The sequence below is a fragment of the Aythya ferina genome (genome assembly GCF_964211825.1).
Source record: "Aythya ferina genome assembly, chromosome: 3".
Classification (NCBI taxonomy): Eukaryota; Metazoa; Chordata; class Aves; order Anseriformes; family Anatidae; genus Aythya; species Aythya ferina.
In genome coordinates this window covers 2,589,462-2,614,978 of record NC_140298.1, presented here as the reverse complement: position 1 = coordinate 2,614,978, position 25,517 = coordinate 2,589,462, and the positions used below count along the sequence as shown (strand labels likewise).

Sequence of the window (25,517 nt, the reverse complement as noted above, 5' to 3'; positions counted from 1 at the left end):
CATCTACCTGGAAAATCTGGGCATAGCAATACAATTTCAGTATGCTTCCTCACAGAAGCACTGTGAGGCTCAGAGAGATGATTTTGATGCCAGAGAAAGGTTTCTGAGAACGTTTAACTTCAGCCCGACAATTTTGGAGGTCGTTATTTCCACAGAAGTCACAGAACCTTTTTAAACAGTGCTGCAGAGTTTGCAATGCGAGCACAGCCGCAGCTGAGCGGGGAAGGAGCTGGGAGCAGGCAACACTCCTCCCCCAGCTCTGGCTGCCCTGGGCAGTGTTCCCCCCTCACCTGGGCTGGGGTTTTGTACCAAGCTCTGACAACCCAAAGGGCTTTTTCTTCCCAGTGACCACTTGGGAGGGTTCTGCAGGACACCGCCACACAAACACGAGGTGCCTGAACCCTTGCAGCTCAGTCACCTCGTGCTTCACAGGATGCGAGGCACTTCCTGGAGTGACCGGGGGGTAACCTGAGCGAGCTGCCTGCTCCAGTGGATGCTAAGAACAGGCTGAGCTCCGACAGCGCTGCGAGACCCGCACCCACACAGCTGCTGCCGAGGTGCTTGCAACCTGACCTGCTCTTCTGAGGGCATCCTTCACTGTCACTCTCCATGCAGATTTGGGTTTAGAAAATGAGAAAGGTAAAGGATAAGAAAACAAACATTTCAAAGCGAGAGAGGAAACTTCCCTTTCTTACGGAATCAAACACCGCAGGAAACATTAAAAAATAATGCAGCAGTAATTCCTGCAGGAACACATGGGAAATGCATTTCTGAAAGAAACTAATGACAGTGGAAAGAGCCTCTGATCAGAATCAGTGCCCCCACGTGCACTCATTTGCCCTGCTGAGCAGCACACAGCACGTCACGCTCTCTTTGGGGGTGTCTGGAATCTAAACAATAGGAAGGATGAAGGCGGATGGGGGAGAAAAAGGGAACAGAGATGGCATGAGGCTGAATTTCACAGATCCCGTCTCCCCTGTCCAAAACAACTATGTGAGCCGCGCAGGACTTTGTCAGGACACATCGTTTGGAAGCAGCACTGTGCTGCTGGCAGCAGCGCCGAGGGAGAGGCACAACCCCGGGCACATCGCAGCTACTGAGCACAGTAGGCTCGACCCCAGCGTTGCTCTGCACCCAGACTGCAGGGCTGAACCTCACCTGTTCAAAAACCCTGAAAGCAATCCAAAACATAGCATGCTACACGTGCTAAGCCCACAGAAAAGATATCTTGAGTCTGAATATGAAACCCGCCTTGGTACACAAACTTGTCTTGTGGAGCCTCCCTCCCGGCAAGCAGTGGCTGCGGCGTGAGCCGGGGGTCTCAGCCCGGGCTGAGCAGCACGCACTGCATCGTCCCGCAGCTCCCCCGGTCAGCGGCTGTTACCAATTTGCTGTGATCTCCGGGGGAGAATTAGGACTCTTCTTCGGGAAGGATTTATAGATCTGTCGGTGACTGGGCAGGCTTAATGCTATACTTTGGGAAAGGAAATGAAAGAGGAAAGAAAAGGGGTAATAAAGCAGATTGGAGCAATTCTGGTTTGGAAGAATTTCCCTCAGTCAGCTTTGGGGTTTTCTTAATGAGTCAAAGCATTCTGATTTTATTTTATTTTTTACTGACTCCGGGGCCAGCAAAGATTTTATGCAATATTGAATTGTAAAATATAAATATTGTTATCAAGATGCTGGGAAAATTGGTGCAGACTGTGTATCTAAAGCAACTTGAATTTGAGAAAATCACAATCCTGTGACTTGTGCTGCTGTCAAGAGCTCAGGACCTCCTCCAGGCACGTCTCCTCCACAGCCACTTCTGCGCCACAGGCAGCACACTTCTGTCTCCCTTCGTGAGGATGGGGAACTTGTTGTGCACACTGCTTTAAGCAGCGTTCTCAACACGTTGGTAGGAGACTGAAAGTTAGCACTTGCCCTCTGGATTACCTGCTTCTGTCCTTGATAAGAGACATAAGCTTTTCTTAAGAAGTAAGGCAAGTTTTGCAGCCCTGAAGCCCCATCCTGCAGCTCAGGGACTTCTCATCCCAGTGAGGCCACCCCACAAGGGCGGCAGAGCTTCTGCCTTCTTTGGAGGAAGCTTGTTCCAATGGCACCAGAGTGAGCATGGGTCTGTTCTTCCTCCCGAGGTCCCTCAAGTCCACAGACATTGCAGCATTGCTGGCTGCATTATGAGTTTCTGAGGCAGTGGAGCAAAACAAGAGGAAGAGGCACTTTGCCAATGTGGTGATGTCTGAAAACAAGATGCCTTAGGAGACTAAAGAGTGTGCTTTTCAGACCTATCCATCAGAGCAGCCGCTTGCCAGCGGGGAGTATGGCAGCGCTTATCCTTCCTGCAAAACTTGACCTGAGTTTCCCTTCTCCACCACTGCCTGACCCAGATCACATCTGGACCCCGAGCAGGACCTTCAAGACAGGAGCGGAAACCTGTTCCCTTCCTCCTCTTTGACCCCACACAGCACTTGTACTCAGCCACTCAAAGTAGGCACCCCACGTGCCCACACATTTTGGATAGATCTCATTCATTATCAAGGAGTGAAGCTGTGGAAGTGGGACTGAATCAGCCAGAAGGGATCAAGTCGTGGCTCCACTGACTTTAAACAACGTGAATCATTCTGAATAAACAAGGCTACACAAGGTCAACATCAAAGAATTGACTTTTTTGCTCATCCTACACTGCCAGCCTTCCCTACTGCCCCTGCCTGGCCCTTCTGCCCAGGCTACAGCAAGCTTTGGACATTCCTTCCTCTGAGCCTAATGTGTCCTGTGTGCAGGTTATGGGGCTGCAGAAAGCACTGTCCGAAGCAGGTAAAAACCACAAAATATCCTCCGTACATTTTGCCACAGAGATAAGAGGCAGAGAAGTGCAATCACTAAACACGCACACCCATTTTCTCTTGTAAGTAGATCAACAAAACATCCAATGCCAATATGCAACTCTTTAGTGAATAGAAAGCACAGGAAATCTGACTCAACCCCATAATACCACATTACAAAAAAAATCAGATGAATGGAAATCTAGCATCTCCTTGCACTGCCTGCGAAATGTTAGGGATGCCCAGGCCATGCTCCCACAGCGCCAGAGGCAAACCCTGCGCTGGGCCCTGCTCGTGGGCACAATGAAGACCCCTGTGTAGAACAGGGCACTCTTTGATGGAGGGAACTAACCACGAGCCTTTCTTCTCGAGCCAGTGGAGAGCACCGTATTTTCAGCCCATGCTGTTGATACAGACAGTCACGAACCAACACTGCTGCAGCACGAAGAGTGGCTCGAGGGACGGGCAGCTCATCCGCCAGCCCTGACAGAGGGGGAGAAGGAAGCACACTGCTTGCTGCCTGACTTGCCGCCTCCCCACGGCACGCAGGGATAGACAAGGAGAGAAAAAAACATCCACAACTGCCCCAAGGACACCTGCAGCCACCTCTCGAAGCCTGGAGAAGACACAGCTCCCCTGTCCACTGAGCACAGCTCCATCCCTGCACCAAAGGAGACCTCAGCAAATGCAGCCGCCTCGTCCTCCACCAGCCTTTTATCCCAGAGGCAAGTGGTTTCCTGGGGAAGTATATCCTTCCTGCTGCGTAACTGCCAGCCCGCTTCAATCACTACCTGATTTTCAAAGCTTTTTTTCCAATTTCCCCAGCCCTCAATTTCCCTGTTAGCTTGTGAAAAAACAAAAAAGGAAAAAAAAAATAAAATACAAGCTGTATTTGTTAGCTTGTTTCAAACAGGCAGGAGAAAGGGAAAACAAACATGATAAACTGCAGCGTGGTGCTCTGCTGAAGGACTAACGCACCAAGCAAATCAGCAACGATTTTTCTAGGGAACAACCCTGTCAGCTTTCAAATGCTGTGGTTATTCATGGCAAGTCCTGTTCTCAGACCACTGCAGGAACCTCCCCTTGTGCATGCTGCCACCAAAATCCACGTGTCCTCATGGCACACCCCAAGCGTGCTCCGACTGCCAAGAGGCCGAAAGGGACCTGTGAATTTAAAGCAGGGATGACACGACATGAAAGCACAGGGCGGAGGGATGCCGTTGATTTACTTTCAGCAAATATTTGATGACGTGATTAGTTCAGTGGGTGTAATTACCCTTTGGTTGAAGGATTCTCTGTTCTTCTACAGGCTGTTAAAGGGAGGAGATAACCGGCATCGGACGGTGCGTGACACAGATCTTACACACGCACAAAAACACTAACCAAGCGGTTCCCAACTTTTAATTAGATTCGTAGCTAAAACCAGGCCATGCAGAGGGAAAATCAAAAATACAGATCTCAGCAAAAAGGGTTTTGAAAGATTTGGAAATGTAGGTTGAAATAAAACGTAATACTCTAACAGAAGGGGGAAGAAAAAGGGAAAGCATTGGAAATGCTTAAAAATAAACTAGTGTGTGCCTAAGGGTCATGCCTGCTGTTTCACACTTAAATACACAAGGACTGGAAAAGGCTAGCAAGGACGCAGGAAGGAAAACAAGAAAAAAGAAAAAGTGCCTGAAGCAACACTGGAAAAGGAGCTGCAACAGAAGGGGATGGAAAAGCACCAAGACTCATATCAGGAAGAAAGAGGAAGCAGAGGCAGAAACGTGCCCATGAAAGGGAGCAGAGCAGCTCAGCTCCAGCCTGCACCACCCCTGCCCTGTGGCTGCAGGTGTCCCCCTGTGCGTTCAGCATCCTGCGGGCAGCCTCCAGCCCCACTGACCCACACGGCTTCTTTGCTCAAGAGGCCATGTGCTGGCGGTACTTCTCCCCTTCATTAAAAGGTCCTGCTAAATTGCTAGGACGAGGAGTTTGCAGAGGGAAAACATCTCAACTTTCCATCTCTACCTCGTGCTCCCTCCTCCCATGAAACAAATACAAACTGAAGCAATTTAAGCTGGGTGGCTTGCCAAGAATACCTTCTGCAAATGCATTCACTGTCATTATATGACAGATGTCCACATTTCCGTAATGTTTCAGCTGAGCTTATCAGCCCTGAAATACTATCCCTCAGAAAACTCAGGACTATCTTCAGCTAATTGACATGTGGATGCCAGATCCCAGTCTCCCTTCCACCAGCGTAAGGCACGGATAGCAGCGACGCACCACGTGCGGTCTGGAAGGCCTCTCCTGGTTTCAGTTATCTGGAATTATTTGCCCTGGTAACTCAGCTCTAGCACAGCCCAGGGAGCTGTAACTGGGATCTGAATCCATTGTTTGGTCCTTACGTATTTTCTTAATTATCGCTGGGTATCTTCATTACAATGTGCTCCGCACTCTGTTCTGGCTGCAGCACCAGCCATACTGTTGTGCAGCTTTTTGGCTGTCAGCAGCCAAACAGCATCGCTGTGGCTTTGTGTCCATTTCAAGGCAGCCGCAGAGCCCTGGGCTGCAAGGAGCCGTTCCTGCCCTACTGCCAGGGGGCACTACTCTGGCCTGAAACTCGTCCAGCAGAACAGACACGTTGCTCAAATCCTTCTGCCCCTACACGCTGCTACCCACACCAGTGCTTGAGAAGCACCAGTGCGAGCTGCGTGCTCTGCCCCTTGTCTCCCGCCTTGGCATTCTCACCAGAAGACCCAGCTGCGTACCATAAATCTTGGAAAGGATCTGTTTTACTGCACAAAAAAAAACTATTTGTGGCCAGAAACCAAAAGGGTCTGGATCACATCTTGTTATATGCTATCTGGGAGGGAGGAAAAGAAAGGAAGAGAAGACAAGAACAGCTAATGGCTGCCCTCACCAACTGAGCTTACCTACATCCATCTGTGGCTTCTCACAACTGCTAACCCACGTTTCTATGCTATAAACCATCACCAGAACAACTCTGCAGCACGGGAAGACAAATGGACAGGCTTAAATGAGTATGTGCACTTTATACCCTTCCTGTTACCTGATTAAACTAAAATATTGGCTGAGAGGTGGTGCTGCACCTCCCCGGACAAGGAAGTCCTTCAGTAGGGCAGAGCCAGCTGAGTTCCCATTCGAACGGTGATGGCACCACTTAAAACCATTTCCTCTGGAGACGTTCTTGCCACTAAATATTAATAAAACCTTTACACTAGAGGTCTGTGGGGTTTTGAAAAGAGAACTCATATGTATGGGTTGAGAGAAGCAAAGCAACATACAGGAAAAAAGAACCACAGTGAAGTGCAGATGGAAGGAGAGGTTTACCTGAAGTAAGTGTGCCGGTGCATTTTCATGGGTGACATGAGCAGAAAGGGGGGAAAAGAAAGGACACAAAGGAGAGAGGAGAGAAGAAAGCATAGCACAGGCTAGGAGCTGTCCCCCAGCAGCCCTGCACCTCCCGCAGCCCCTCAACACCACCGCTGGTGCTGTGCTGACAGCCGGCAGCACCCTTACCGGTGACAGAGAGGCACCGCGCTGTGGCTGCGTAAGAGCTGTGCCAAAAACCTTCTCCAGTTGTGCAACTCGCCGCCTATTCTCAGCTGATTTGTCAAAGCGCTCGGTTTGGCCTGAAGCCTAACGAGCTCCCATTCCTCCCATTCAGGGGAGCAGAACCAGCGCCAGGAGCTTTGGCGTTCCCACCCCGTGCCCCTGCCTCCGTGGCGGGGCCGACGAGCCGATAGCTGGTCAGGGTGGTGGGCACAGGGACGGCAGAGCCCCAGAAGGAACTCATGCACAGGTAATGCTGGCATAATGGAGAGCCAGGTCAGAATAAGCCTGATGTCTGTGTGCCTTCCTCTCCCCAGAGCAATGCCTTTCTTCAGGAGGAACAGGGAGTGAGGTGTGCTAGGCACTGTGAGCCCATGCCACTCGTTATTTCTCAAAACAAGTGTCTGGAGACGTCAGGAAACTTCAGCGCTCTACCTCAGATGCTGGTGCCAACAAAACCAAACAGGACAAACTCCAGCCTGTGTATCTAAACCAAAAAGCAGTCTGCAAGCCTTCGCCACCCGCTTCTTCCCCTGCGAAGCCCCACAACAATCATTTTGTGTTTCAGTTTTCATGGGCTATTTCACTGTTTGCACAAGCCCTGTTTTCTGGTTTTGGCATCCCATCTAAGGTTTTCAATGAACTCAACATCCACAGCGTGGGTGTCCCAGACTCTGGCAAGATCAGGTAACACATTTCACGGGGCTCCACCTGAGCACCTCAAACCCTAGGCAAATAAAACACGAGGTCACTTGTAAACCCACAGAGAAATGTTCTGCACAATTTATCCCCCATTGCTGTCCCAGACCTAAACCAAGGCTCAATGCTATTTTTCATGCAAGTTTGTTGACATTTGCCCTGAACACCTTTTTTGACAAGAAAATAATATTTATCACTGAGGATTAGCCTTTGCCTTTCAACCGAAGACTGTCTAGGTGTTAATGGTAGACACTCAGCTATTCTTTCTGTCCTTCTTTTCCAGATCAGCAAACGAGGGCGCAGAGAAGGTACATAAATAGCTTGTGGTTGCATAGCAAGTCAAGAGCAAAACCAGAGCTGTAGAGGCCCTTCCAATTGTCATACTACAGGCAAGAAGAAAAGTTGACTTAAAATTTGCCCAAGGGGAGGAACTGGTTAACCCGGCTGAAATCTACCTAATGGACTGGCATTTGGGCTGATACACATCGATAAATCTGAATCCGTGGATTTTACTTCTTGCTGCATTTCACTTTTGTCTTGAATTTTACATTCAGATGACAGTACTTTAAGTTCAATAAAAAGCACTTGTGTTCTTCAGAGCAGTATCTTCATTTAAATTAGTGTTTGATTTAAACAACATGCAACTTTTTTCTTCCAGTGGGCAACTTCATTTGTAGACTTTATGAATTTTCCTAGGGATTACTTAATGAAATATGGTAGAAATACGCACTGTTATGTATGTATAAAGGTATATATAAAATTACAAGTGTCTTTGATTCACTCTTACAGAACTTCTACATTTTTTATTTTTAAAAACATACCGGGAAAACGTTTAACTTCAGATTTGCTTATTTATCTGATTTAATTTCAGTCTTGTGTTTATGTATCTAATATATTCTCCAAAATATTGCTAATATAACTCAATTATTATTAAAACATTTGTTTTTTACAGCAAAATATTTTGGTTAACTATAAAAAACACTGGATATTTTAAATAACAAGAAGATCTTGCAATAAAACCAGAATGTAAGGGCCCAGATCACTGTAATTTTCAACCCTTAAATTAATTTTCAGCTATAAGTAGTGGCTTCTAGTGAATTTTTCTTAGCAAGGTATCAACACCTGCAAAGAAGAAAAATGAATGAAAGTATTGTCACAGTCTTCAATAAATACACCCCTCAGTCACAAGCGAGATGAACAAGAGATGTGAGTGCCTTTGATTCCCCACAGGCTCAGCCTGAGTGTTCAAATGCAGTAACGTTAAATGACCCGTGATACTGGTTTCACCCCAAGCACGCAGACTCAGGCATTGCTGTCTAGCTGCCAGCTACTGTTCCCACCAGCAGAAGTCACCCACCTGGGGCAGCATGCGATTTTCCTCCTCCAGCTGTCTTACTCTTGCCTCCAGCTGCCTAACATAGGACAAGGTTGATTCTAAAATCAAAAAGAAAAAAACTCGTATTATCCACATAGATCGGCTTGTGCATCCTGGTGTCAGAGCCTGCACTGCATTGCCTCGTACGTACAGCAGATTCCCTCTCAGATACCTGCTAATTTTCACCTCTGCTCCTCTTGAGAGCAGTGTAAATAATCCTGCCCTCTGTTCACTGGAAACCTCACTGACCTGCATCAGGAAATTTGGTCACCAGAGAGAGTGACTTCCCTTGGATACAAGTATTGAAAGATCATCTCAGTGTTCCCTTCAGCAGCCTTATTTCCCTCTTGAAAATGAGTCACACTTAGTCTGCTTCTTCCCAAGAGCAGGTCCATGATCCATCCCTAGAAGCAGCTGAGAGCTTTCTTACCATTCATTTCTTGCATTACACAGAGTTTCTACTACTAAAATGCTGTACCTAAAAGAAATACTTGCCTGAGAAAGTAACACGTGCTGCCTGTAAGAGATCTCTCCTCAGTCCAGCAGCACTGCTGTGACTCTCCCACCTCCTTGCCCACGGCTGGCAGCCCACCATGCACTCACGCCTGATCCGAGGAGCCCCCCAGCCTCTCCGAGATGTCTGTTCTCTTGATGTATTTGTGCTCATAGCACTGTGTAAACAGTAAAATTGTACCGTTCATGACCAGTGCTGTGGAATCCACAGCTATTGGGGCACCACTGTCCCTTGCTACGAAGCTGCACAGCGCAGAGCTGCCATCTGGTTCAAACTGACGGAGGAATTTGGGCACCGCTTCCCTCCGGTGCCTAAATCACCGTGCCAGCCTGCCCATAAAGTTAAAGCAGGGAAATGAGGCCTCGTTTACTGCTCTTACAAGGCCACAGTAAGCTAAAATATGCACGCCCAGACAGTGCACGGGAATTTACACAACAGGAAAACGACATGGGAATTTGTCGAAAATGATTAATACACGGCAAGGCAATGGATTAAAAAAAATAATAAAAAAAAGCACTGTATAACAAAAGGCAGGGGTAATCTGAGGCTCTGCTGCAGAAGGATTTCCGTAGCTGGTGATGGGTACATCTCCGGAGAGCCACTAAGCCCAGTTTGGATGAGCACTTAGAAGATGAACAGCTTATTCAATTAACTCCATACGACAGGGTCCCTCCCACCAAATCCGCCTCCTTCCCAGCAGCAGCACTTCTGGGAGGAGCTGCAGAAGCTCCCTCGCTATTAGGGCCATTAGCAAAGGCAACAGCTCCCAGCACGTCTCATCTCTTCTCGCTGCTCTTTTCCACAGAAGATGGCTCCCGTGGAGCCACCTTTTTTTGGGGGGGGAGGTGGGGGGCTGAAGTAGGTGCTCTCTGTGGCACGAGCCATCTCTAAACCCACCGGTTACATGGCTGCTGCCAAGGTAGCTCAGGCCTGGGCTTCATGCTCAAGCCCAGCTTCCCAGCTGTGCCCACCAGCCCTCTTCACACAAGTCCCCATCTCACCTCTTAGGTTTTTTGTCATTTTCTGTTACCATTTATTCGCCCTTGTACAGCACAAAGCTCTCAGCAAAGCCTGCCTCGGTTTTGTTTCTTCACGTGTGTGGTGCAGTCTAGAGCTGAGGCCTCTCCCTGCTCCTCAGTGACAGTGCTGCCAGGTCACAACGTCACTGCCAGCTTGTACCAGCTGGGGATGGGGTCCAAAATCTCCTCACTTGTTAACCCTTCTAAAACATGAAACATGTATTGAAATCTTTTGTAATCTGATTAAAACTGAAAATTAGGTCAGCTCCGAGAGACTTGATCTAGCAAATCCTTATTTATGTGAGTATTCTTGACACAAACCAAATGCATATATATTTCAGTATCTGTTAATATATTTATGCTGTGATGCTATGAGCTTAGAGGAAGAACTAAGCAGAAAAGGCAGCCAAGGACATAAGAGACAGATGAATTGAAAATACAGTGAAACACTGTCACCACTGAAAGCAAGAACAAAGTTTCAAAAAAAAAATGTTGCCTCTTAGAAGTATTTATAAGAAGGACTATATGATCCAAATTCATAATCAGCCTGGAGACCAACAAGGAGCAATAAAGAGCAAATCTTAAAGCTGCCATCCAGGAAACAGTTACCTGCTGCCACTCCCATCGTCATTCCAGGCAAATTTCCATGGGACAATTAAGCCAATCAAAACTGAAGCAGAATAAACTGGTGATAGCAACACTTCAGCAGGAATACGTATCTGAGCTGAAAACAAAGGTCTCCCAAGGGGAAAAGAGTACAGAAACTTAGCATCACGTCCATAACAGTAATGTTATTTTACAATAAAGCATTTAATAAAGTGCTACAAAGTGCCAGGCATTCACTGCTCTGAAACATAACCTGCACAAACAAGATGATTTTTAGCTGATGTCATTAGTCATAAAGCTTTTGTTGTACGATTCCCCAAACAGATTTACCCAACATTGCTCATTTTCACAGAATTGCAAATACACAAAGGCCCTGCCTTATCTGCAGATCGCACCCTGAGCCGTAGGCATGCTTGCAGATACTTACAGATACACCTCCACACACGTGTGCTGAGTTTCTTCTGCCCACAACACAAGCAGCGAGGAACAGCGTATGCATTAACAGCATCCAAGCCCAACTATTATGTTTCTGAGTGATGGCACAGAAGCTGTCAACTACGTGGAGATCGAACACATCTTCATCAAAACCAACAAACAACTAACTTGGGCCAACATCTAGACCAGACCTGACCACAGACACACAATGCTGCAGTAGCCAAACGATCAGTTTCACCTCCTGCGGGCTTCCTGGCTATTATTTCTGCTCTTTCCAGTCTCCCTTTGCTACGCACTTCTACAGAAGCAGCAATTTTAAACAATTCCCACACTTATGAATGGATTCTTACCAAGCAAACTTCCCTACTTTAGCTTCCCATGCTCTGAGTGTAACTGAAAATGTGCTCGTTGGCCAGAGCTTCATTCCCGGGCTGAAACTAAAACTCCTTCCAAAGGACTGCACAGACAGTAATATCTTGCTTTTAGGAAAATTCAGCGACAATCTGCCCTTTCTCCATATCCATCACTCTAACAGCTTATTAGAGAACATCAATATTTACGTAGCTGATCTCTTTTTCTGTTGACAGCCACACTCTGGAAGCCAGTAGATATTTTTAGGTTATGTCAAATCTTATCAAACCCTTATGACGCTGCCAAGGGCATGTTTGTGCCTTGGCTTTGCCCATTTTTGTGCGACTGCGCCTGCTCTCAATCTATCAAGTCACTCGTAACATTCTTTAAGCTAGATTATCCTCTGCTATTTTAGAATGGTTGAGGATGTCACACGGAACTCTTGGTTTCTAAGGACGCTTTTTTTTCTTTCCCCCTGGGTTTGGGTATTTTGTTGGCTTTTGTTTTTTCCCCTATTAAGGAGAATTACAAAAGCGCTGGTCCCTTGAGCAGTGCTCACGCATTCAGATGTTGGGGTACGCCGAGTTACAGAGGCAGAACGCTTCCAGCTCAACCAGGCTGCCTTACCAGGGCGCCTACTGCTAACCGCCAGTGCTGCCAAACTAGCCACCAGTTCTGTATTTTCTCACACAGTCCTGATAGCCCAGCTGGGGAAAGTGATGCAGGGCTGCAAGCAGCACACTCGGTAGCTGACAGGATAACCGAGCTGTTCATTTTTCTGCTGTTTATGTGGAGCTGCGTACAACAGATAACAAAAGAGCATGATGGTTATTATGCCACCTCCTGCTTCTGTCTATTGCAAACCAAACAGTACATGACAAACCCGAATTATAAAACATACTGATGTAAGTGAACAGCCAGCAGGCTTTGGCTCTCCCATATTCCCTGTGCCCACGTCTGACCCAGAGGAGCAGCAGCACGTTCCCTGCACAGCCAGGACCACAGCAGGGCCCAAGCCCCCAGCTTCTGCTGGCTCCGTCCTTTTCACCCCGTGGCTCCTGCACCGGGCACCTGCATGCCCTGGGGCCGAGCTGCGAGCCCTGCGCTCGCGGCTGGTCTACGGGAGAGGGCGAGGAGCTGCTGGGCCCACAATCAATCAACATCACTTGTCGAGCCTAGGGCACCTTCACATTAGCACAGTTTTGGGGGTGTTTTTTCCAAAAACATTGCTGCCTCTAGCCTCTGTTCTAAGATCCACAACAACTGACCATGGGGTATCCGCAGACCTCTTGATCAGCTCTAAAGGATCAACCTGTCAGCTGGCATGAAGCAACTTCCTCCATGGATGTTAAAAATGGGTAGAACCTTTCAACTTTGGAGACGAGTGGTAATACAGTGGATAAGCAAACCACACAACCCATAGAAAACAGAGAAAATCCTCCGAGCTGACAAGACCTGGAGGCTGGAGGTACTGGGAGAGAAGAGCACTAGAGAAGCAGTAGTCCTTACATCTTCATGGCCAGAAAATGGAAAAATATGATTTCACAAGGATGCAAACACCGTCTCGCTTCTGTTAACGTCAAGATCTTCTGCTTCAACTGGCTCAGCTAATTTGGTATTCATGCTCCTAAAGGAGGTCACCAGAATCCGGGGAGCTGTCACATCCCGATACGCATATTTTAAACACACACGGTATAAACGAGTGAAGCTGCCAACAATTTGCCTCAGCAAAGAATTCAGCACGTTATGTATAGGGACACTTTGATGTCTGGCAATGCAGGTTCGGTTCAGGTAGACTCAGCTTCGACACAGAAAGTCGTTTGCTGTTGCTGCCCTTGCCCTGTGTTGGCAGTTGCACATCAGATCAGGGTTTGGTCGTTTAGATCCACACCCAGCATCCTGCGATGAAAACAAAATAATCTTTCAACAAATGGAAGATGAAAAACTAGGCTGCGCAAGGGCCGTTGTCAACCCTCCTGTGATTAACTGACAGCTCCGTACATTTCTGAAAGGGTTTCCATGCTAACTGGGGAGCAGATTCAACGACACGTGAAGTATCTCCCTGTCCTATAATTCCTAGTCGTCTGATTTAATTACTTCAGTATTAATATTCATGACTGAAACTTGTTATTACTGCAATCCATCCCCTTTCAGCTACTTTGAATGTGAGGAAAACCCTGCTAATGGCTTTACCCTAACTCACCTGCATTTCTCAATGGCTGAAGCTGCTCCACGTCCACACCAGCAGCGTCCAGCCTCCGGCACTGGCACACGGCAACTTCTGAAGGTCACTTTTAGCCCTGTCTGCTCTGATTTGCTGTTGTGGTTGCACCCTCAACGGGGATGTTACGTAAGATGAGTGCTGGAGAACTTCTTATGAAAGAGCAGCAGAATTCCCCTGCAGCCCAGCAGTATTAGGACTAGTGCTGCCACATGGACAGAGAGAAGGCAGCCTGGGCAAACTTTTCTGAAGCTCCCAGAAAGTTTCATGCCAGCAAACAGAGCAGTGTGAACACTGGGACAAGGTTTGCGTTTCTCACAACCACTGCTGTCTGAGATTCTCCCACGCCATGCTGAGACTTCCTGCGATTATGGATCCAGCCCTTCCCCGCTTCTCCCTGCAATTCAAACTACGGCTCACTACGCTTAGCTCATTCACTGAGGATTTCAGGACAGAATCCTTGCAAATTGAAAAACACATACATGCTAATTCACACACCCTCGGTGCCGTACTACCCCCCCCACCTCGTTTTGTTGTGTGCCGTGTTTCCCCGTTTCAGGGCACACTGCACTCAGGTGTGCTAATTATGATATCTCTGCACCAGCTATTTTTACCCAGATTTCACGTGAAGGTAGCGTTTCCTGATTTGCAGCAGCTTTTAATCACAGATGACCTATTTACTGCAATAAGCAAATACTCCCCTTTGCCTTGAGGCAGCCCTAGCCATGCCTTTAACAATTCCTTTGCTGCAGCAGCACCGAGGGCTTTGCTTTTGCCAAAGTCACCTGAGGAACACCCCTAAAGTCACCCAAATGCTGTCTGTGACAGAGCTACTGAAAATAAGGGGTTGGCTCCCACTTAAGAACTTTGCTGATTTAGTTTTGCATTTGTTGGAGGTTTTGCTGCATGTTTAGCTTTGGGGTGCATCAAAGCTTGCAGCTGAATCCATTTCCAAGAAAGCTCCAGTTTGAAAAAGTCTCCCAGAGGATTCAGCTGCGGGAACAACTAAAAATGACATCAAACATCAGACATCAAACGTCTCTAAAGCTATCCATAGCACTCCAGCTAACAGCTGGATAATGCCGTCACGCTAATGGTCTGCTGTAATGCTAGCCTTGGTTTGTTGGGTTTTTTTGGAAACTAGAGGTGACGACGACAAAGCTTTTCTCCCTGGCCAGCCTGAGATCCTGTTAGCTCCACTTCAGCCTGTGCTAAATGCATTTGCCATGTTATTGATGAAAACTGAGAAAAATCAAATCCATTATGCTATTACTAAAACTTTTCCCACCGGCTGTTAGCTTGCTCTCACATCGATCTCGTGTGTTTGCGGCCGGTGGGCACACAGACAATGAGGGAAAATCCAAAGTTTCCCAGCAACAGCCATGCCTGGGCAAAAGGCAGAGGCCCAGGGGGTCGCAGCGACCAAGGCGCTGAATACGTGTGCTGAAGGACCCTCAGCATCCCTGCAGCTCTCCACAGACGCTCACGGGCACCCTCCTGAGGGCAGAGAATTCGGTTTTTCAGGCCCCAAGTCACCAGAGGTCAAAGAAATACAGAATGGAGAAAAGTCAGCCTGGCGAGGAATGTTAGCATTGACACAGTAAGCTCTGGTTAATAAATTGCATTGGCTTCTGCTTGCAGACCTGTGATGGAGGCCAAAACTGAAAACTGTGTCAGCAGAAATTCCAAATCAGGTCAAACCCGGGGATGCTTTTTATGCTCATCCACTTCAGTCAGGAGGTGGTTATCCAGCCTCTACACCCCCTCTTCACAGGTAACTATCTGTGTGACTCAAAACCAAATTCAAATGATGTCCACGAGAGAGCAAAACCAGGAACTACACAGCCCTAATACAACCATTTATCAAACTCTTTGTGGCTTCTCCTACTTTTAAGCATTATAAACCACTCCTGTGCTGCTAGAATCCAGATGGCACAAAGGCTTTGCTAATGCAGCATGCCGGACAGAGTAGCATTTCCATTTAGCAAGCACAGGAGGGATAATAACTGTCCCAACCAAATGAAGAAATCGATTCTGTAACCAATGTCGGAGAGGAGAAGGAAGAGGAAGGAAGCAGCACGCACAGTGCCAAGACACTAAATTTAGACCAGCTCTTACTGCTGCTCTGCCCGTCCCCGAGGACACAGAGCCTTCGTAGCCCACATCGCAGCTCACCCAACCTGAGTGCAGAGTCAAAGTACGCAACCCAACTGACAAGCTAGCTTACGCTAGCAAAGTTCTGCACAAACACCCCAAAAATATGTCGAGCTGCATGAATTAACCAGGCAAACTAAGGGACTAATAGCCCCAATACTCCTACTATTTACTTTGTCTCCAAACTACACGAAAAAAGTAGAAATGTAAGAAATATAAATGCTTCTGCCCTTTGATCTCAGCCAGTGCTGAAGCAGCAGAACAGAAGCTCTCTCTCCCACCCGCAGCTTGCAGATACCCACGACAAGCATTACGGTCCTTCGTTAAGAAAACCAAGTCCGTATGTGGTCTGTATGCCATAAAGGGGAGAAGGAATTCAACATGCTTACAGAAAGCCTTCACTTTATTTGGAACAGAAGACCTCAGATTTTTGTCACCATATTGTGGTGGTGAAATAAACACATCCCAGTACTTCGCAAATGAGGAGGGACATCATCATTATAATGATAAGGTGCATCACTGTTCACATACACATACAAGATAAATAAATGTATTTGGTAAATAGTGATTAACTGCAGAGATGCTCCTCTGCAATGCTGGAAGCCCTGACTTCGATTCTCAATTGCAGAATGGAGAAGGGAAAAAGAAAACGTACTATTTGTGCTTATTGCCAGAGCTGTAAACATTTCCAAGAATGCCTTACTAGCTGTGTTAAAAGCTCTGCCAATATACAATTTCAGCTCGGAACAGTGAGTCAGACTTTCTAATGAGTGCTACAGCCAGCCCTGAACCTCAGGGCTGCCTCAGCCTCCTGCCCATGAGGGATGGCACCCCGGAGCCTGAGGCTAAGCACAGCACCCACTGCTGGCTGGGTCAGACCTCTTGCAAAAAGGGCGTTTGGGAACAACCAAAGTGACCAGAGGCTCCGGCTGTGCAAAAGCCAAGCCTGCAAGGGCGCCCAGGCATGCTTTGCTAGAGCGACAGGCGTTCTCCTAAAAAAAAAAAAAAAAGGGTGAGGGGGGTGGGAAGAGAGCAGGATGCTCCATCTGACTGAAAGCTAGAGCAGGGAGGAAAGAGAAGGCTCTGCAGAACAGCCAGCAGGCGGGGAGGAAGCCCCAGCAGGTGCCCTGAAGCCAGAGCACAAGGACCGGCCGGGGTGTTGCTGACAGAGCTCCTGCAGCACAACACCCACCCCTGTGAGTGCAGCCGCCTTGAGGCACAGCAGGAGCAGGATCTGATCCTCAGCAACCCAGTGCTGTTCCTCAGCCAATTCTGGCAGCGCTGCCACTTCATTAAGCAAACTGAAATGTCAGCGTGAGCTTTCCTTCAGCAGCCCTAACCCTGTAAACCTCAAACGTGGGACACCAGAGCACCACGCTCTGTCTGCAGTGCTACAGCTTAACCAGGGGTATCACGAAGAGGCTGATGGAGTGTCTGCACTTCACTACATTCCCAAAACATTTAGAGGACTCAAAGACAGCTCCAAGCAGCCCCGGAGAGAAGCAAGCTGTGCACAAAACAGCCTCTGCCCTCGCTGCCAGCCCCCGGTGAGCCCCTCAGGAAGTGCACTGTGAAACAGGAGGGGATGCTACGCCACGCCACGCCTCGCCTGCTCCTTTTGTCAGCTTTCAAGTGCCATTTAATTCCGTTTGGATGAAATCAGCCAAACAGAGGAGGTACTCTAGAACCTGAAGATGGTAAATAAACAATTGCGGTAATTCTGCAGGCTCTCAAATCACCTGCACCTCCCGTCGGGGACAGAGCACTCTGTTCCCTCGTACAGGGGCTGCGACATCCACGCGGAGCTCTGAAGCAGTCAAACCCGAGAGCTCCCACAGCTGCTTATCTACACCATCTGAACACACCACAGATATTTCAGACAAGGTCTCCTTGTGGTTTACTTCCCGATTATTTCGCTAACGGGAAAGCAGTTTACGTACTTCCTCTCCTCACACACATAAATAATGGAGCACCGCTTTTGGCTACGCAGGCTGTTGGAAACTGCCAGGTGAGAAGGAAACCCCACTGAGATGTAGGCAGAGCAGCCTGCTGCCAGCCCTGGGACCCCAAACCTGCTGCCGTGCCCCGCTCAGCACCATGTCCCCCTTCTGCTGCCCGCTATAGCAGAAGGATGAGACAGACCCCAGAGGTCAGGGCCGTGTGTTTGCGTGCACACCTGTGCGCTTTGCCACATCTTTATGTTCCCTTTCTGCCTGAGAGTTATTGGGATTTCATCCAGGCCACATTCCAAAGGTTGGGATGGTAGGGATTTTGTCTTTTTTGTTGCTGCGTGGTTGTTTTTTTTTTTTTTTTTAATAGGATTACAAAGGCTAAAAGTGTGCTCCTTCAACTGGCCAGAGAAAGACAGAGAAGAAAACACTGCCATCCTCCTCTCCCAGCAGCTGCAAAATAGGATTGTATCTCCTGAGACTTCCTAGAATTAAGACAGAAAGATACAATTATTTTAGAGTCCTGTGCAATAAAAGACCTATGTGTCTGTAAGTATAGACTGAAAGAAAGCTACAGGTAAAACAGCTGGGGGGATTACGAATCAGATTATATTACATATCTGTGGCCACTGCAACTCTTATTAAAAAGACAACTAAACCACACTACCTACTATTACATTACCCTGGGTGAGCTCAGATGCCATGGTGCTGAGGGCAAGGAAGGCAGAGTAAGTCCATAAATGAGCTGTCAGGGTAGGTGCTGTAACAAGATGCAGACAGCATCCTGAGATTTCTGAAGAGAATTCAGAAATACAGACAGGCCTCTAAGGTTAGAGAAATGCCACTGAAACAATGCAGCCTGGCTTCCTGCCTTGCGGAGGCAGAGGAATTTCGATAATAATCCCAGGAACGCCCAGTTTCCTTTTCTCTGCTGGAAGTGGATATGGTCAAAAGAAGGTTTTGAGCCTTTTCTCCTAGCTGAAATTTTGGCAAAAATGGACAAGCAATCTGACCAGAATTAAGAACAACATTCTTCATGGGACTGGGATGTAAATGTAAGAGCAGAGTTGATACATTATTGCAGCAGGTTTCCATTCTCCATTTCCGTGGCATTACGAAGCATGACCAGCAGTTGCAATCCATCCGCATTACTTCCTGCCATTCCGCCCTGCTTTCACGTCCACGGAAACAGCAGAAGACAACGTATTTCGCCCAACCTCCATCGCCTCGTTTACACCACGCCGTGCACAAGGACTCAACAGTAACTTCCAGCCTTAACCAAGACTTAAAAAAAAAAAAAAAAAAAAAAGACTTAAAAAAATAATAATCTCAAAGCACGGGGCAGGAGAGCGAAAGGAATCTCCTTCCCTCCTATTCTCTTAATAGCAGCGACGACATACTGGCTCCAGGAACAGTTGACACAGAAAACAATTTCTTCCTGGAAATGTGCCAGAAGCTCAGGAAAGTTATAAATGTGCCTTTCCTGCAGCATAAACACATTTCAACGAGGCTCCACAGACCGGGCAGCGGCAGCAGTCGTCGGGCAGAGCAGACATTAAAGGTTCCCTGCCCCACTGCTGCAGGCTGCCCGCACAGCCTGGCTGGCCCACGTTCCCCAGGGCAGCAAAGTGCCTTTCGTTGGGAGCTGCAGGAATAGGAAGGGGAATTGCATCTGCAACTGCTTTCTTCACTATCTTTCTAGGTGTTTTTTTGTTGCTGTTCTGTATTTTTTTTTGGTTGGTTGGTTGGTTAAGTCCCATTGTCACTAACAGGCAGAAGCCCAAAGGCAGCTGGCACGTCCCTAAGCCACTTCACGGGCTGGAAAGTCACAGTAAATCAACACTTTTCCCACTCCGATATCCCCTGCTTGCACACCTGCTTGCTACAGACACACCTCGGGACACGTCCTTCCAGCTCACTGACTCGCAGCACTCCCGGCCTTCTCCTCCCCTCCTTGCCATGGGAGCGCTGGCAGCGGCAGCGACGTGGCTGGCTGAGTTTTGCTGAGCGCATTCGCTGCACGGTGAGCAGCAGCCCAGCTCCACGGGCAGCACGGGAAGGATTTACATTGCATGGGGCAGCAAGAAAAGTGCTAGGGCGGCAGGCCATGCGTGGTGACCCAAGGGAGGTCATTAAAAGGCCACAGATTCAGGACTTCTTCCTAATACCCATCCCAAGGGCAGCTTCCCATGAGCAGAGGAAAGGGAAATGCCGATGCTCCAGCACCAGCGTTATACCAGATTTAGCCAGGTGTAGGACTTCAGCAGCCAGGGTAAGGTCTGTACATAACCAGAATTAGGGCTTCTGGGCAACACTTTAATGAAACATTTATCCCTGTCACCTAAACATCAAAAGCTCCTTCCAGACACCATCTAACCACGATGGAGTCACGGCTGAGGACACTACTTTCAGCTGAATGGAGAAGAAACACAACACACAGCAACATCTCACGTGTCCCTGAGCTTCACACAAAAACTTCACACGTGGACACCGAACAGGGCGATGGTCCTGTTCCCAGGGCACTGCTGCAGGGCAAAAAAAAGGATCAAAGACCACCTGTGTATTCCAGACTGGTCACTGAACAGACACCGGCTTCTTCACAAACAAGACCAGTAACGAGCAGAGCCTTTTGTCAGCTTCCAGATCTGCCTGCTGATGGTATTCCATTTGTTGCCACAGACACAGATATTTTGATCAAAATGCTTATACTTGTGTTAAGCATGAACATGAAGTCATTGCTCTGTCTTAGAAGAATATGAGATTAAAGGGTCAGGTCTCAAAGGGATTGAATCCTTTGGTTAAAAAAAAAAAAAAAAAAAAGATTAAGGGAAAAAGCTCGCGCTTGGTTTTGAAGGTTTAAGAAGGGAAAAGAGAAAAGGAAGGAGGCAGAGAGACGGGAAGGAAACGTGACCCTGATTTGAACTAACGAGTGAGACAGATCTCTTATTGTGGAAGTCAGAGGAATGCAGACCTGCTGGGAAAAAAGTATAATCAGAGGAAATAAGTAATAATCAGTGAACTTATTTTCAGAAAATCCCCTTATCGTTATGCCTTATTCTTAACATGAACACAATGTTTCTTATGATTCAGTAAAGAATTCCCAGGAAATGTAAAGAGAAGTGATTTTTTTTCTAGATGGCATTCTTCAAGTCATCCATTACCTTCAGAGAAAGTCTACAATCCCTTCAGCATCCAAGCGTCTGCTACTAAACATGTTCAACGCTGACAATAGCCAATTTTGTTTCAGAGATGCTGACTATGCAATGCCACGTCCTGCTTGTCATTACCTCACGGCAATGCCCAAGTAAGACCCACTGCTGGTGCCACATAACCAGCTTCTTCCTTCAGCTGCCAACTAGGTACATTTCAGAACTGTAAAATAAATACATAAAAAAAATTTTTGAAAGTGTTTTTCATTGGAAGCTCTTATGACCTCACATTCATTAAGTACCATAATTACTGCAACAATAGTCACAGTACTGCCAAAAGCGACATTTCACGATGTTTTCTTAAAAATACTACTATTAGCACATAGGGTATTTAATAGATCTAGTCAACAGTGTCGGAGATGGAAGTTGGTGACTCCTCTGTCACAAGTGAGTTCTCACAGTAACACACAGAAAGATGAAAAAGAAAACTATTTATACATACACACACAGTCAGCAAGCGCACAATGTGTTGATGACAAGCATTAGCCAGACCTAACCTCTGGTATTTTGACGAGTACAACCGAAAGATTCACATCACGTTTCCAAAATCTTTAGTCAAAGACACATCACTGTTTGACAGAGTTTAACACACTGACCTATGACTAATGCAGGACAGTTTCAATTTGTCTTTCAATATTAAAAATATTCATGAAGGGGCAAGATGTTTTTCCAAAGAGTAAAGACTGAAGTTCAGCTCCTGCTGCATTTACATTTATTTATTTCTATTACCTATTTACAAAATCTTTCATCTTCATGTCGTAAGAACACTTGCTGATTAAGATCAATGTCTTTACAGGAAAAAAGGTATCTGTCCTTTTGATTCAGGTTTGATAAATACAAAGGAAAAATCACATTTTCACAAATTATACAGGAAGTGTTGATATGCTGGGGAAATGTCTTTGCAACTCCTTATGGACTTCTTGGGGATCACACATGAAGAGATTTCACATGTCATAGAAAAGCTTCCCTATACTGTGGAAAATAAAAATTCTGTACTGCATATTCCAACCCTTCTCAAATTAAGTCCTTTTCCCTGTTGAAATAATGCCTTACACCCACAGAACCCTCAGTTCAGCCAAAGTCACTCTGTTCCTAAATCAAAAAGACTTGAATCAGCAGTGTCACACACTAGATTGAACTTGCCGCTAATCCAATCAGATACACCACTTACTTTGCCCTGAGTGTTAAGTATGCACACACCCAAGCAATTAAAGACCACATATTTCATTAAATAATGCTGCTTCATAATTCACAGTTAATGTCTCAGCACAAATTAAAAGGGAGTTTAAATCCTACTTCCCCTCGCTGATGCATATCTCTGACCGGCTGCTCTGCCACCCTGGCAGGGTGTATTGCCGCTAATCGCTTCCGTTTTTACAATGCACTAAAATGGGTCGTATAACTTTCGAGATGACTGATATCAGAGCAGACCCGAGCTCAGACACAGCGTAACGGGACACAAAGCACGAGTCTCGCCGAGCCCGCTGCCGCTCAGCTGGGCACAGAGGATGGGAAGGAGCTACCTTGCGTCGCGACACACAGCCAGGGAACGCAGCCCAGCCAGCAAAGGGGAGGTGACCTGCACTCCTGGCAGAGATGCATGGGTAAATAGTGTGTTTGTGCACTACCTATGCTTTTATTAAGGGTGTATATTCACATAGATATTTCAGGAAGGCTGTTGCAACCACCCTCTGCAACTTGGAATGAGTGCAAATGCAACCCGTAGCTCGACAGCACGTGTAAGCCCCAGCGGAGGCAGGACTCCTCTCCTGCAGAATTTACATATTAACCTATTTACATACCCAAAGTGAGGCCCAACACCAAGGACAAAGTTATTTGGACTCCCTGTCACTTCCTTCCCAGCTGTAAAAAAGCAACTTAGCAGCTGTGAGCTGCAGTCTCAGGGCAGAGCTAGGGGCAGCTCTCCCAGGACCATCTCCTTCCCTCTGCCAGCAAGCTACAATCTATCCTGTTGGATGGGTAGGTATTTTCATCATGCCCAGAGACATTTCCCAAATGCTAGCCTTCACCTGCTAATTGTAACTTTACATTTTTACCAGCAATTGGTTTTGCCTGCTGCTCTTGATGCTACAGACTCTTTAAGAGACTTTAAACACTTTTTACCTAGAGCATAGTTTAACAGAGCACGGTGAACTGTTTCATTCTATAATCAAGTCTTCTTGGCCCTGTGAACTACAATAGAAAAGTCAATCAAGTGTAAAAGAAATTAGGAATGTTGCTACTCAAAACAACCAAATTTTTCAAGTCATATTTCTTAACTGTAAGATTATTTCACAATTGTCATTCATTTGTGCCAGCTTCTCTGTGAAAAGATTGCAGAAAAATTATGTTTATTTGAAATGTCACCTTTAGCAATCTTCATACCAAGTTCAATAAGCTCATACCACATTAAATTGAAAATCTGCTGAATGAAAGATGAGTTTGACTGAACTGTGGTTTTCATAATGTAATAGCACATAATCAAAGGCAAGATTGCTATCCCCAGCAGAAGAGTCTCTAGTAAAAAAATCTGTTTCATGCTAACAAGATAGGTTAATTATTGTTTCCCCCCATAACTAAATACTAATAATATATGTAAGATTTATACACTTTTTACTCATTACACTGAAACAACCGATGTATGCATTTTAAAAATGATTTCTCTCTTCGTAAAGGCAATGACAAAGAGCAAATCTTTCTTTCTCATTTTTTTCTGTTTACTTGAAGAAACTCTCACTAAGGACCACAATGAAGTACTCTGACTTTACCCTGGTTTCTCTAACGCAAGTGTCACAGTATCTAGACCGAGAAATTAATATTTTCCTTACACCATGATTTCCTTACACCTTCAGATCATCCATCAACACAAACCTTTGCTTGAACACTTAGAGATATGCCAACAAAAACAACTGAAAGCCCAGGAAAAGCAGTAAAAGCGGACATATGCCTCCACGTCCTCAAAATTTTACTTCCTACCATCTTGTCAAACATTTCTCTTGTTTGACATGTTTATCAGCTGGATAAATATGCACGTTGTCAAATTTCACATGCAGAAGCATCATTTGGACCCTGCAGCAGACATTCACATTGTATTTTTGCAGCTGGGGAACCCATAAAAGACAAATATGTTTTGAACAGAGGCAGGAGGATTGAGGCTGCATGAATGATGAGTTTGGTCTGAAGATTTATTTAAGCAAAGCACACTTTCAAAAAAATAATAATAAACCAAACATGATATTCAAATGGAGTTAGATCCTGTCGCAAAGAAAAGTCAAAGGAGAACTTTCAAAAGAGTTTAAAAAAAAAAAAGAAGTCCCGTTTCTGTATGTGCCATCCATGGCCCTTTTCAAAGCTCTAACATACACACACAGAACCTTCTGAATGTTCATATAGCTACATTTAACCTCGTAAAAATATGTACCAGTCAATATTAGTATGCTGCAGATCTTGTATTTGCTGTGAGAATAGCTTTACTGCCAATTCCCATGAATGAATTCAGCATTTTACAGAAGTATTGGAGAATCAAATATTTGACACTGAATACAAACGGATTTTTCATATGAGTGTTTTGAAGATCTGCACAAGATGTTCTTTTAATTATGCCAGCCCCAGTCACACGATATGCCACTTACCAAGAGGAGTGGCGTGTAAGAGAGCGCTTACGGATAATGCTGCTCTCTCTGCACGCCAGCATTTTCATCCCAGCATTTCCACGGTGCTTTTATTTCCATCCAACAGTTTTCTTGTGCATGTAAAACCTGCCACATGGCTGTAAATTTAGGACATTCAAGAGTGGATCAATGATTTTAGCAAAGCTAACACAATCAGAGCCAAGATTATTTTCCAGATCTAGTTAAAATGGTTTTTCATTTTGAAGGCTTAATTTTGCTGCTATTTTTCAGGTTAATACTAGTGTAAGAAGGGGCTGCACTGCGCCATGATGTGGTCTGTCAATTCTTTTATCCGGCCTCTCATTGTCACTTCTGCTGTTTTGAATGTTTCTCTGTGCTCCTTGCAGCCAGCCACTGAATCACAAAATCAAAGAATTTCTAGGTTGGAAGAGACCTCCAAGATCACCCAGTCCAATCTCTGGGTTGGACTTTAGCCCATTCCCCCTCGTCCTGTCACCAGGCACGTGGGAGAACAGACCAACCCCCACCTCGCTACAGCCTCCCTTGAGGTACCTATAGAGAGCAATAAGGTCGCCCCTGAGCCTCCTCTTCTCCAGGCTGAACAAGCCCAGCTCCCTCAGCCGCTCCTCGTAGGACTTGTTCTCCAGGCCCCTCACCAGCTTCGTCGCCCTTCTCTGCACCCACTCAAGCACCTCGATGTCCTTCTTGTAGCGAGGGGCCCAAAACTGAACACAGTACTCGAGGTGCGGCCTCACCAGAGCTGAGTGCAGGGGGACGATCACCTCCCTAGCCCTGCTGGCCACACTGCTTCTGATACAAGCCAGGATGCCGTTGGCCTTCTTGGCCACCTGAGCACACTGCTGGCTCATATTCAGCCGACTATCCACCAATACTCCCAGGTCCTTTTCTGCCAGGCAGCTCTCCAACCATTCCTCTCCCAGCCTGCAGCTCTGCTTGGGGTTGTTGTGCCCCAGGT

At 46.6% G+C, this 25,517-nt stretch overlaps 1 protein-coding gene across 4 annotated transcripts in view; it reads right to left on the bottom strand.

Moving 5' to 3' along the window:
- Positions 1-25,517, bottom strand: part of CCDC85A (coiled-coil domain containing 85A) — a 76,230-nt gene that overhangs the window by 8,791 nt on the left and 41,922 nt on the right. For 2 of the 4 annotated variants that reach the window (XM_084514093.1, XM_084514094.1), the window contains exon 3: positions 8,434-8,510. The exons of 1 other annotated variant lie outside the window; for it this stretch is intronic. In XM_084514093.1, the coding sequence (XP_084370219.1) occupies positions 8,434-8,510 (77 nt within the window). Of the gene's footprint in view, positions 1-8,137; positions 8,199-8,433; positions 8,511-25,517 lie in introns of those variants that run through there. One more of the 4 variants, XM_084514095.1, reaches the window with a different exon arrangement.